The 12,928-nt window shown below is 39.7% G+C and overlaps 1 protein-coding gene across 7 annotated transcripts; it reads left to right on the forward strand.

The window, feature by feature from the left end:
* Window positions 1–446: 446 nt before the first annotated feature.
* On the forward strand, window positions 447–12,715 carry LOC116250248 (pentatricopeptide repeat-containing protein At5g24830-like). 7 transcript variants are annotated; one of them, XR_007572817.1, is made up of 5 exons: window positions 3,926–5,238; window positions 6,107–6,294; window positions 11,483–12,082; window positions 12,174–12,248; window positions 12,325–12,715. XR_007572817.1 is itself a non-coding variant. In XM_031623821.2 (4 exons), the coding sequence occupies exon 1, from the start codon at window positions 708–710 to the stop codon at window positions 2,985–2,987; it is 2,280 nt and encodes a 759-aa protein (XP_031479681.1). In that variant the 5' UTR covers window positions 447–707; the 3' UTR covers window positions 2,988–3,354; window positions 3,708–3,904; window positions 5,538–6,294; window positions 11,483–11,815. The 7 variants fall into 7 exon arrangements, 6 of the variants coding, with proteins under 6 accessions (XP_031479681.1, XP_031479684.1, XP_031479682.1 ...); XM_031623821.2 differs by lacking the exons at window positions 3,926–5,238; window positions 12,174–12,248; window positions 12,325–12,715 and adding exons at window positions 447–3,354; window positions 3,708–3,904 and having other exon boundaries at window positions 5,538–6,294; window positions 11,483–11,815; XM_031623824.2 differs by lacking the exons at window positions 3,926–5,238; window positions 12,174–12,248; window positions 12,325–12,715 and adding exons at window positions 447–3,354; window positions 3,708–3,904 and having other exon boundaries at window positions 11,483–11,815.
* The last annotated feature ends 213 nt before the right edge of the window (window positions 12,716–12,928 follow it).

Below are 12,928 nucleotides of genomic sequence, written 5' to 3' on the forward strand. Positions count from 1 at the left end.
CATAAAATTTCAAAATCGTGTAACATCTTCTTATATAAATTACTTTGACGTCTCCCTTCTTTTTACAAATTTTGAAAATAATGTTAATCATTTATACTTATTTACAACAATAACCTATATTTTCTAAAACATTTTGAAAAAGCGTATCATTTTCTCCTTTTCTAACTCTCTGTCCATCAAACGTAGAAATGGGTTTCCTGGAAGTCCATAAACACAATAAGGTTTTGGGAAAAACCAAAACTCATTCCAGTTCCAAGTTCCAGTATGATGTTTTTGGAATTGCAGTCCAGAAAGATGGGGCAAGCTATACCGAAAAAAAAGAAAAAACAAACTTTACCTAGATAAAAAAATATTAAATATAATTATACCGTGCTATCTGAAATAAAAACATGATGCAGTTCGTATATTAATAACGTGTGTTCGGCACAATGGCGTTCTTCCCAACACCCAAAACGCATCCGTTTCTATTGCTAGAACGGAACAGATGGACCCGGTCGGGTCTCACTCCCATCCCTGCAGGCTGCAGCCCGACCACCGTGCTCAGACTGGGACTCGCATCTTTCACCACGCGTCCAAGCTCGATATGCCGCCGGCGGGGAGACGGCCGAAGCAGAGCCTTCGTGCTTCTCTGGATGGAGGGGAAGGTGTCTCCTCTTGGAAAATGAGGGACCCATTTACCCAAACGCTTCCCTCCTGAACCCACGCAAATGAATCAGCTCCTTAGACGCTTCTTCACCACCCACAAATCCGGCCGATTCCGCCGCCCCAATGTCTGTCCACCTCCCTTCTCCACGTCCTCCCTCCGCCTCCCCAGGGCGGAGTCCCTCGACGTCGGGGCCGCTGGAAACAAGTGGATTCCCTTTCCGGACATGCATCCATCTCTCCTTTATGCTGCTCTCTCTCGGTTGCGCTCCAGCCCGAGCCGTGCCCTCCGGTTCTTCCTCTGGTTCGGCCGACAGCCAGGCGCCCACCTCACGGTCGACGCCTACGGTGTCATCTTATGCATAATTGCTGAGAGCGGATTGAAGTCCTGTTTGTGGGCATTGGTTCAGAGACTGCTGTTCGACCAGGATAAGCCTTTCTTGATTGGGGTCGTCGATTTTTTAGCTCGACGATCAGTGAAACCGATCGTTTTGGATGTAATATTCGTCTCTCTGATGAAAAGGAGGATGTTTGATGACATTGTTTTGGTCGCTAGTGCTATTGATAAGAGTGGATATATCTTGCCTTTCAAGATTTGTAATAGATTAGTTAGGGTTCTGAAGGTTCATGAGGAGTTTATAGACTTGAATTTAGCTATCTTTTCACTTTTTAGATCATGTTTAAGCAATGCTGGTAGGAATCGTGTTAATGGGTGCAATCTGGGGGACACTTTTTGTTTTACCAATGAGAGTGGAGTTTGTTTAAAAAATTCAAATAATGATTTGATCTGGAATGCGAGTTCGAATGTCCAAAGTGAGAATTCATTGGTTCAGAGATTTGGTAATGAGAACACTCAATTGTTGCAGAAGCATAGTGGTGGGAGGAATCGATTCAAACAATACATTAGCATGATCAGAGCATTGTGCCTGGAAAGGAAGGTTGGTGTAGCTCTCTACCTCAGGGAAGAGATGAGACAGATGCACTTGGTGCCTGATATTGTTACTTATAACTGTTTGATGAACGGACTATGTAAAATTGGTGATTTGTGGAGGGCAAGTCGTTTGTTGAGGGAGACTGTTGAAGAAGGGACTGAGCCTAATACATGCACTTATAACACTCTGATTGATGGTTATTGTCGATCTAATGGTGTTGACAATGCAATTGTTCTCTTGTTTTCCATGGTTAAGAATGGGATCAGACCCAATAAGGTAACTTGCAACATACTTGTTCATGCATTGTGTAAAAAGGGTCTTCTTGAGGGTGCGAAGAAGCTTCTTGCAGATATACTTGGTGAGCATGAAACCTCCGATTTGATCACTTCAACCATACTTATCAACGGGTGTTTCAAAACAGGGGATCTGATCCAGGCGTCTGAAATATGGGAACAGATGACAAGAAAGGACACCATTGTCGATGTTGCAGCATACAATGTCCTTATTAATGGGTTTTTCTCAAGCTGCAACACGAGGCTTGCATTTGGAGTTTTCGGTGAAATGTTAAAAAAGGGCTACTGCCCTGATGTAATAACGTATAACAGTTTGATTAGTGGACTGTGTAGAGAAGGGAAATTAGTTGATGCTTGTAATCTTCACAATGATATGCTGATCATGGGGGTTGCTCCTGATCACGTTTCATACAAGCTGGTTATTCATGGACTATGCTTGCAAGGAAATGTTAATTTAGCACAAGTTTTCTTCCACAAGATGATAGATGATTTTATTATCCCGGATCCTCTTGTCTGGAATATCCTGATTTATGGATATGGTAGAAATGGAGAGGTAGGTCATGCTATAAGGATAGGAGATTGGATGTATGAGTTTGGCTATGCACCAAATGTTTTCACATACAATGCGTTGATCTATGCATACATAAGGGGGCGGAATCTTCAAGAAGCATTTATGTTGAAGCAGAAAATGTTATTTAAGGGTTGTTTTCCAGATGTTGTGACCTACAACCTATTAATATACGGAGTATGTAGTATTGGTCATATTTATTTTGCTTTCCAGTTGTATGATGAAATGCGAAGAAGAGGTTGCAAACCTGATATTTATACCTACACTGAATTGATTCGTGGTCTTTGTGTTCATGGGAAAGTGGAAGAAGCTGAAGAACTTCTTATGAAGATCCAGAAATCTGGTGTAACTACTGACCATGTCCCCTTTCATATCCTCATCAAGAAGTATTGCAGAATAAAAGAACCAAGAAAAGCATATCTTCTATACGAGCAGATGAAAGCAAAAGGACTTGTGAGCCAGCATTCTACCTACTATATACTCATTTCTGAACTGAATAAAAAGGGTTTTGTGAAGGAAGCATGTGAAGTACTGAAGAATATTGATTGTTAGGTCTGTAGAGCAGTAAAGTTCTTGTTAATTGGCTTACTGATGCATCTGCAGGACAGGCTTCAGAAAAATGGATTGACTATTTGAGTTTCAGACATATAACAAATCATTGCTGAAAGGATTAACTGGAAATATGTTCATATTTTAGCTATTTTTCATGATTGTCGGAGGGCAAAAAGTTCAGCTGATTGGGCTTCAATGCCTGGCTGTCCTTCTTGTGGCAGGTTTTGAAGCATGGCGACCTTGGTGACAAAGAGAACACCAAAGAGTGTCATTTCAAACAGTTCATTTTGCTGTTAAAGATTGTCATACAAGAGCAATGATCCGACAACACAAAATTTGGTTATTCCAGGGAACTCCGTGTTAGAATGTATGTATGTTGTCCACTGCCTTTCTCATATTTTAAGTGTATTTGCTTATTTGCTATTTTTACTGCGTGTGACCTACTTCTCAAGCGTGTCCACCTAATCATGCTTGTTGAATTTCTGAAATTGGTTCGTGCTCGTTTTAAAAAACTACTGAACAGTATGTCAGTTCTAATCTCTAAAGCTCTTAAGCTGTCTAAGTTGCATGCTTTGTGAAACCTTTGAGATTGCCTAGTTGCTTGTTCACAGCTTTGCTTGCCAAAACTTTTATTTAGTTCCTTCTTCTAGTGATACCCTGTTATTTTGTCTAGTGTATTTGTTAGACTGACATGAGCATCCACCTTCTTTTTTAAGGCAGATTGGGATTAGGCAGATGCCTGCCAGATGATGACAACAGATGCACCTCAATATTGAATTCTTGGCATCCTTTAACTTTGAAGATCATAACTCCATGCCCTAACTAGGTGGACGGACCTCTTGTTGGCTACAAGCGTTTATATTTGAGGAGCTTTATTTGTCAAAGGCTCTTCTCTCAGACTCCGGTGTTTTTGTGAGGTATATAAGCCTGAACTGTAATATGATTGCTTACCTTTTCTTTGCCTTTGTAAATACACAACACATATTTATGATATTTTTCCATGCCTGTTTGTCCTTTTCTGAGGGACGGAGTTTGAGATAGGTTCAGGAATTTGTGTAGCGCTCTCTTCCTTCGGCTCATCAGCTGGGGAACGTTCCTTCTTTTCCAGTTTCCTTTTCTCTCCTCTTTTCAGCAAACAATAAGTGTAATAGATGGCCATGCAAATACTTGCATCAGAAGTTTAGGGTGTATGTGATTGCTTGGAGCGTGCTTGCGTGGTGTATGTTCAGACTAGTGTGTGCTTTCACCCTAATATTGGAGGCAAGTCAGAACTTCCCTCTCTGTCTTTCTTTCGTCAGTTTCAAGGCTGAAACTTTTATGTCTGTGAAGTCAGTCCTGGACTTCCTCACTCATGTGTTTGATTGCCTTGTATATGGTGCAAACTTTATATGAACTAATGGTTATTCAGGCGTTCAAAACCTGGCCTTGTAGTGTCTGTAGAGCCAAACGAGAGGAAATGTTTGTGTTTCATATCTTGTTGACATTTCATGTTAAGCTTCTAATTTTCATTTTCTTTTTTTATATTCTCCTTCCAATAATTTTTCTTAGATGATCTGTACGATATTAAGAAAAGCACGTATTGAAATATCATGGATGTAACATCAGTTTGCTATTATGTGCATGAGAACTACTTATATTTAGCATAGAAGTTGCCAGTTGATTATATTTATGTGAGTGAAGTTTGAATTGACAGATTCCAACCAAATAAGCATGATGCAGAAGTGCCACATGTCAGAATATATATTCAATTCAATTTTTTAAAACAAATATACTAATAACATTTTCGACGACTCTCTACTGTTTTAATTGAATCTTTGAACCACCCAATTTTCCAAGTAAGCAGTTCAGTCTATTCTATTCAGATTCCAATTTTTATAGCAGTGGTAGTGACTGCACTGTATTGTGTAGGCATTAACCAATTGACAGAGGCCTGCTAACCTAATAATTCCTTGGAAGGTGACCACAATGCAGGAACAATCTCTACCAGAAGCTTGGTTTGGTTCAGTCACCACATTTTTCCATGCTTTAGGTGCACTTAGGTGTAAAGTAAAGTTCTGGTGATGTGGGAATCAAAAGCGAGCTGCACTGAACAACTGTACTTTGAGCCAAGAAAGATGTCCAAAGCATCAGCCTAATCACAGCAGGGATAAATTCTCTGATCACTATCATGGCGAGTGACTAATTTAGTACTTTGATAGTTGGCCTGAACACTTGCCGAGCCAGGAGTTGGTGTTCAAAGCATCCGACAGATGTAAATCTCAGACCACCTTCTCCTTTTTCCTGCTTGCGAACACTACCTAACAATATTTATCTTCTTTCACAAGGGAAACATAACAACTTCACAGCCTGAATAGATGTTTCGTTTGAAGCAAACTAGTAAAAGTCACATATTCAATGGTGTATACTTTTGTTTGTTAAAGCCTAATTATGAGTCTGTCTTCCCTTTATTTCTGTCTCTTTTTTTTATCTCAAACTACAGACCATCATGGTTTTATCATTGGTTGTGTCTTATATCTGAACCCTATTATTTATCTCTCTGGACAATTCTAGATGTCAAGTTTCAAACGTTCATCCAAGTGGGATATGTATGTGATAGTAAGGAGCACTTATTTAATGACAAGTTCTTCAGATGTATTTATGGTCAGACCTTCCCCCTCCAGTCTCAGATCATGGCTTTTGGGAAATAAGATGAGAAAGTGGATTAGTGGTGGATCTTATACTGGACTAAACCAATGCCTTCCAACCAAACCAGCAGAAAGTTCATCATGTATTTTTGCTCTTTTACAGTAGTTTGCTGGAGGATTGTCCTGATTGACATCTCCAATGGTGCCCCTTAGACCACTCACCACAACAGGCCCAACCAATATCCACGAGTTAACCTCAACTTGGCCCATGGATCAATACTGAGTTCCTTAAAACCACACTATCAACATTATCTTGGAAGATTTCAGCATTGTGATGCTTGTCAATTGACGAAAACTGAAAGAAGAGAATGTAGGGAATTTCAGCATTGTGATGCTTTGTCTGTGTTTTTGTTCTTGGAGCTGCTCATGGTCGCCCGACTTTGTTGTGGAGGTTTGTGCCTTGATTGTGATGCCATTTACCGTTGGTGCTCCCAGTTGCCGCTGCTGCCCTCCACCACTGCCTTTCTCTGCTGTGGCGCTAGCCCTTCAACCGCCTTACTCCCAGTTGCCATAGGTGCTCCTAGTTGCCGCTGCATGTTGCCTCTGCGTTTCCTTCTAGCAGTCGGTCGCAGCGTGTTCCACACTACCAGTGATCGTCCTTCTCGTTTCTTACTTAACCCCAGGTTCCTTTATTGCATACACAATGTTATTGTTGTCTCCTGCTGAGTTGTTCTTCTGTTACTGCTGTGTACGTTTGCTTTTTGCTGCACTGTGAACCTTGATTATGGCAGATTCTACTTGTTCTACTGTCCATACAGACCAGGCCGATGTTGGGGCCTATAGAACTGAAAATATCTCTGTTCAAGTTACTACCATTCACCTCACTAAGGAAAATTACCTTCAATGGTCTGCTGCTATCACTATGGAGATCGCTGGTCGGGGCCGAATTGCTTATGTTAATGGGAGGAAGATTGAACCTATTGAGACTAGTACTACTTGGGACACTTGGTTTCTTGAGGACAACACACTTGGTTTCTTGAGGACAACCAAGTAAAAACTTGGATTGTCAATTTTGTATCCTCTGCTATTCAACCCCTCATCCTTTGTAAGAGGACTACAAGGGATATGTGGGTTATTTTAGAACAAATATATGGCAAGAAGAAGAAGACTGTTCGAGTGTATCAACTGATGAAAGATGTCTATGCACTACGGCAAGGGAATCTCTCTGTGGCAGACTTTTATGCAGCTTTGAAATCTAAATGGGAGGAACTTGACTACTATTCTGATGATACTTGGAATTGCCCCCAAGACCAGGTATGTCATGTAGCCAAAGAATGGTGCCATCTCTGGAGAAAAAAGTAATTCTTGTATGGAAGAATGAATTGTTGACAGTGGTGTCACCCACCACATTTGGCAATCTTAAGCTCTTCCATGAGTATAAGCTCTCATTAGGAAAGGAACGTGTTTCTCTTGCCGATGGTTCCTTTACCTCTGTGGCAGGAAAAGAGAGTCTTTCTTTGTTAAACAAATTCTTAGTGCATGGTGCCTTACATGTTCCTCATCTTCCCTTCAATCTTTTGTCTGTAAGCAAAATTACAAAAGAGCTGAATTGTGAACTCATATTTTCTGCAAATCGCTGTGTTTTGCAGGACTTGGTGACAGGAAAGAGGATTAGGATTGGTTTGGTGTCTGAAGGGTTATATCGATTACCCATCCGTGTGGCCACCGCTCTTATGATAGCTGTTAGCAGAACAAAGGAGAGGAGAAAGGATTGTCTTCAATTGTTTTTGTATTGGCATGAACGCCTTGGGCATCTTCCTTTTGAAATTTTGAAACAGTTTTTTCCTTATTTATGTTTCAGTTTGGACATGTTTATGATATCTTGTGATGTATGTCAATTTGCTAAACATGTTAGGGCTTCATACCCTATTTCCACCAGTCGTGCCAATGAAATTTTCTCTTTGATTCATTCTGATGTGTGGGGGCCTTCGGGAATTCATACCCGTCAAGGTTTTCAATACTTTATAACTTTTATAGATGATTTCTCCAGAAGCACCTTTGTATACTTGTTGAAAGACCATAGTGAAATGCCTCATGTCATAGAGACCTTCATTCTTCTTGTGGAGACTCAATATGACGGATCTGTTAAGACCTTCTGGTCTGATAATGCTCGAGAGTATGCGTGTCAATCTGTTGAAGATGTCCTCCATTTATACCCCTCCACAAAATGGGGTAGTTGAGAGGAAAAATCGTCAATTACTCAATGTCACCAGGGCTCTCTTGTTTCAAAGGAATCTTCCAAAACAATATTGGGGTGATGTTGTTCTCACTAGTGCATATCTGATCAATCGTATGCCTAGTCGTGTGCTAAATGGGCGGACTCCTCACTCTATGCTTCCAGGGAGTCGTCAACCCTTTTCCCTTCCACCTCGTGCCTTTGGATGTGTTTGCTTTATTCATGATCACAATCCTCATGTTAAAAAAAAGTTGATCCGAAGTCAATTAAGAGTGTTTTTGTTGGGTACTCTCCTACTGAAAAGGGGTATAAGTGCCTTGATCCTACTATTGGTCAAGTTTATGTTACCAAGGATGTCACCTTCTTGGAACATGTCTCTTACTTTTGTGAGAATCCTCTTTAGGGGGAGAAGTCTAGATCAAGGGAAGAGTATTCTCAGAGTCAAGAGATTCAGTTCACAGATTTTCTGGATTACAAGCAGGAAGAAAATCAAACAGTTGTACTTGTAGATGTGCTTGAGCATGAGAGGGTTGAAGGGTGCTCTACTAGGACTGAGGAGGAACGCAATCACTTGTTTGGGCAGGTTTACTCTAGGCGAAAAGTACGTACAGATGAGGTGACTGATGGTGATAATTCTACTCCCAATCCTAATGCTATTCCTTCCCTTGATGACCCAAGTCGTGCTCGGGAGATTCAGACTAAGGCTGCAAATGAAGAGCTTCCCATTGCCCTGAGAAAGGGTGTCAAGTCATGTACTCAATACCCGATTGGTAACTTCGTATCATATTCTAGACTGAGCAAGAATTATAAATGTTTTGTATCATCTCTTTCTTTGGTTGTGATTCCCAGGACTGTTACTAGACTCAGAGTGATCTCAAGTGGACTCATGCAATGTAAGAAGAGATAAAAGCCTTGCGCAGAAACATGACATGGGAAGTTGTAAAGATCTCTGAAGTGGCTCATCTGGTTGCATCCAAGTGGGTCTACACCATTAAGTACAAATCAGATGGGAGTGTTGAGAGGTACAAAGCTCGCCTTGTTGCCAAGGGGTTTAGTCAGAAATATGAGATTGACTATTTGGAGACTTTTGCTCTGTTTGCAAAGATGAAGATAGTTAGAGTTATTATTTCTTTAGCTGTAATGAAGGAATGAAGGATGTACCAACTTGACGTTAAAAATGCTTTTCTCAATGGTGACCTTGAAGAGGAGGTGTATATGTGTATGCCCCTAGGATATGAGGAACTGAGAAAATGCTGTGAACTGAAGAAAGCTTTATCTGGGCTCAAACAATCGCCCTGAACATGGTTTGAACGTCTTAGACTTGTAATGAGACAACATGGATACGATCAAGAAAATGGAGATCATACTCTATTTGTGAAGAGGATGGAAGGTAAAGTTGCTCTTTTGTTAGTCTATGTTGATGATATGATTGTTACAGGCGATGATGAAGCTGAAATAACAAGATTAAAGAGTTTACTGGCTATCGAATTTGATCTCAAGGACCTTGGCAAACTAAGATACTTTCTTGGTATTGAAATTGTTAGATCAGGTACGACTCTTGTACTGAATCAAAGGAAGTATATCTTGGATTTATTGAAGGGAACATGAAAACTTGGGTGTAGACCTGCCTCTACTCCTCTGGATGCTGGACACAAGCTCAGTATTAGGAATGGAGAACCTCTTTGTGATGAGGCTAAGGGGAGGTATCAACGTCTGGTTGGAAAATTGATCTATCTTACTCTCACTAGACCTATATTACCTTTGCTGTAAATGTGATGAGTCAGTTCATGCATGCTCCTACGAATGCTCACTTGAAGGCTGTTGATAGGATCTTGTGCTGCTTAAAGAGAAATCCTGGCAAGGGGCTTCTATATGTGCAACAAGGGCCTATTGAGATTGAAGGGTATTATGATGCAGACTGGGCAGACTGTGTTGATACTAGAAGATCTACTTCAGGGTACTGTGTCTACTTGGGGAGAAATCTTATTACTTGGAGGAGCAAGAGACAAGATGTTTGTTCCCGCTCTAGTGCAGAAGCTGAATATAGAGCTGTTGCTATTGGAGTGTCAGAATTACTATGGCTAAAAGTGTTGTTGACTGATATTAGAATAGAGACTGAAGGACCAATGAAGATGTACTGCGATAACAAGTTTGTGATTAACTTAGCCAACAACCCTGTTCTACATGACAGAACAAAGCATGTTGACATTGACCGTCACTTCATCCGTGAGAGAATTGATGCTAAAGAATTAATCCTACCATACATGAAGTCTGAAGACCGAACTATTGATATTCTGACTAAAGCCTTACCTTCTACTCTGTTTGAGAAAAATGTATCCAAGTTGGGCATGTTTGATATGTATGCCCAACTTGAGGGGAAGTGTTGACGTGCTTTAGTTTACGGGTCTGGGTCTGGGTTTGGACCCGGTCCAGTCGGTGTTCTTGTTTAGACTCTACTTATGTCATTATAACCCTAATTTTAGAGAAAATGAAATTCTTAGATAGAGTGTGTCTGGCTGCTAGTGGACACCAGTCCTCCCTCACCCGTGGTTTTTTTCCTTCTTGTTGAGGGGTTTTTCCACATTACATCATGTTCTTCTCTTCGTTTTGTTTCTACAATATATATATATATATATATATATATATATATATATATATACACACACACACACACACACATTTGTGTGTGTGTGTGTTTGGGGGTGTGGGTGTGGGTGTGGGTGTGGGAGAATGGGTATATCTAAAACCACTTATGTCGGGGACAAAAGCCAGGCCTCTTAATTTTTTATTAAAATATATTTTAAACAATATGTGAACATGTTAATGTGATTTGAATATAAAATATGTCTTAGCTCAAGTTATTTTTAAGAAAAACATTAAGTTTCCGCTAATAAAAATTTCATGTCATAAGAGCTGTTCAAAGATATAACATAGGTATTTCTGATAGAGCAAGATAAATCGATATTCTCTCATCATTGAAAAATCATGGCACAAATTGGCTTATTGATAGATCCTTAGGGACCATTTCCATCATTAGCAACTGGGTTGCCTTTGTAGACTATAAAAAGATGCCATCCCTCCCAAACCCCCATCCCAACCCTCAGAGAGAGGTAATTCTTTCTTTGCTTTTAACATTAACTGTCTCTGAGGTGTTTCGGCATGTAAAACACCATCATCGAACATAAATGATTCCTCATTATATTTCAAAAGATCATGTTTTCATTCTAGACATACAAGAAGACTGTGAAGGTGAAATACAATGGGATCCGTTGTTTATTCAGTCTAATCACTTACAGCATTTGTTGCATTATAGGTAGAACATGTGATCAGGGAACAAAATATTATGGCAGCAAATGAGATCACTGAGTTCTTTTGTGAGCTTGTCATAGCCTGCTTGTCTGTAATCAAATCACACAGGTTTGTTTCATTATTTTCTCTGCTTTAGACTTGGAAGTAACAGAACTGAATGATATTAATGCTCTCTTCCATGGGATGTCCCATTGATCTTAAGGAAGGAATTTCCAGCTTAATATTCGCACCCTATTTGGTGTCTCTGTATAAGATGGTTGACTATGTTAGATCTTCATCCTGGTTTCTGCATAAGATGGTTGAATTTTGCTTTTGGTGTTTGGCAGGGTGTTCTTACCGAGACAACACCAGAGTTAGCAGCTGCATTATTGTTAACAGCCGCCAGGAGAACGGCAGAAAATGACCAATTTACGAGGGCTGGTTTACATGATGGATGGCTGCCTCATCTGTATGATTACCTCTGTTTCACTCTGCACAGTCATCTGTTTAATCAATTCATGCATCCAAGCCATGTAAGAATAGTCATCTGCATATAATTGTGCAGGTTTGTTGGCAATTTGCTTAAAGGGGCAAACGGTTGCTGTTGTATTTTTAGTTCTCTAGATCATGAAACCTGACCCTCCTTTTAAATAAGAATACGTGAAGTTATGCTTCGTGCATGTTTCTGTTAATTCCTATAATGTTTTCTGTGCAATGCAACTGGTTGAGGCATACAAGATGAATCTGATATATTGTGATCTGTATCAAGCAACTAGACTTGAGAAATTTGTAACTGGTTGGTAATTTCACCTTTTATGGGGAAAAATAATCAACCGATAAAGTTTGTGGAATTGTGACATGAAGTATTTACTCTTTGCAACTTATGGGGAGTTCTTAAAAGCTAATGGGCCTCCAGCATGGATGAAGTTCTGAAAGAAGCTGATGTTGTAAGTGTTGAGCTCACACATTTTCCTTTTCTTCATTTCCCCCTTTTTAATTATTATTGAATTTCTTTATAACAAAATTCAATTCATGCAGATAAGCCTGCATCCTGTTTTGGACAAGACTACTTATCATCTGATCAATAGGGAGAGGCTTTCGTTCACGAATAAGGTTAACTCAAACACCCTCTAAATACCTGGAGCCTCTTCTACAGCTATAGACTGAAAATTTTCATATCTGTATGCAGGCACTCCGCAAGGAGCTAGTCTCGTGAAAGTAGGCCAGAAGATCAGTGCTGGTATTATAGGCTTGATTCACATTCATTTTGATGTTCAAAAGCACGCAAAACGTACCAGCAGCTAAAGAGAGATAAAGAGCTAAAGTGCTGCAGAAGGAAATTTCTCCTGTTACCTCTCTCTCGCTCTCTCTTCTGAAAAACTGCTAGCTCAGTTCAGTATAGCTGACAGTGGCTGCTATAGCTTGGAAGTATCTGACAAAGAAAATCTGTGGCTCCACAGTTTGTACAGTTGTCATGATTGTGATTCTTCTTGATGGAATCCACTGAAAATAAAGCAAGAGAAGAAAAGAAAAAGGTAAAAATATGGATGTACACTGATGATAGTATATAAAATTCAACTTTAGAGACATTAATTTTTCATTGTAATTCATTTTTTTGATGTATAAATTGTGTAATTAATAATGAAATTTTAATTTTCAAGAAAATTTCTCCCTAGTTGATATATATATATCTATATATATATATATACTCAGATCATGATATTTTAATTTCCTCTCAAAATATGGATTTTCAAAATCAAGTTTTTTTTTTTAACCTAAAGTTTCTTCTTTTT

The sequence above is a fragment of the Nymphaea colorata genome, chromosome 3, assembly GCF_008831285.2.
Source record: "Nymphaea colorata isolate Beijing-Zhang1983 chromosome 3, ASM883128v2, whole genome shotgun sequence".
Lineage (NCBI taxonomy): Eukaryota > Viridiplantae > Streptophyta > Magnoliopsida > Nymphaeales > Nymphaeaceae > Nymphaea > Nymphaea colorata.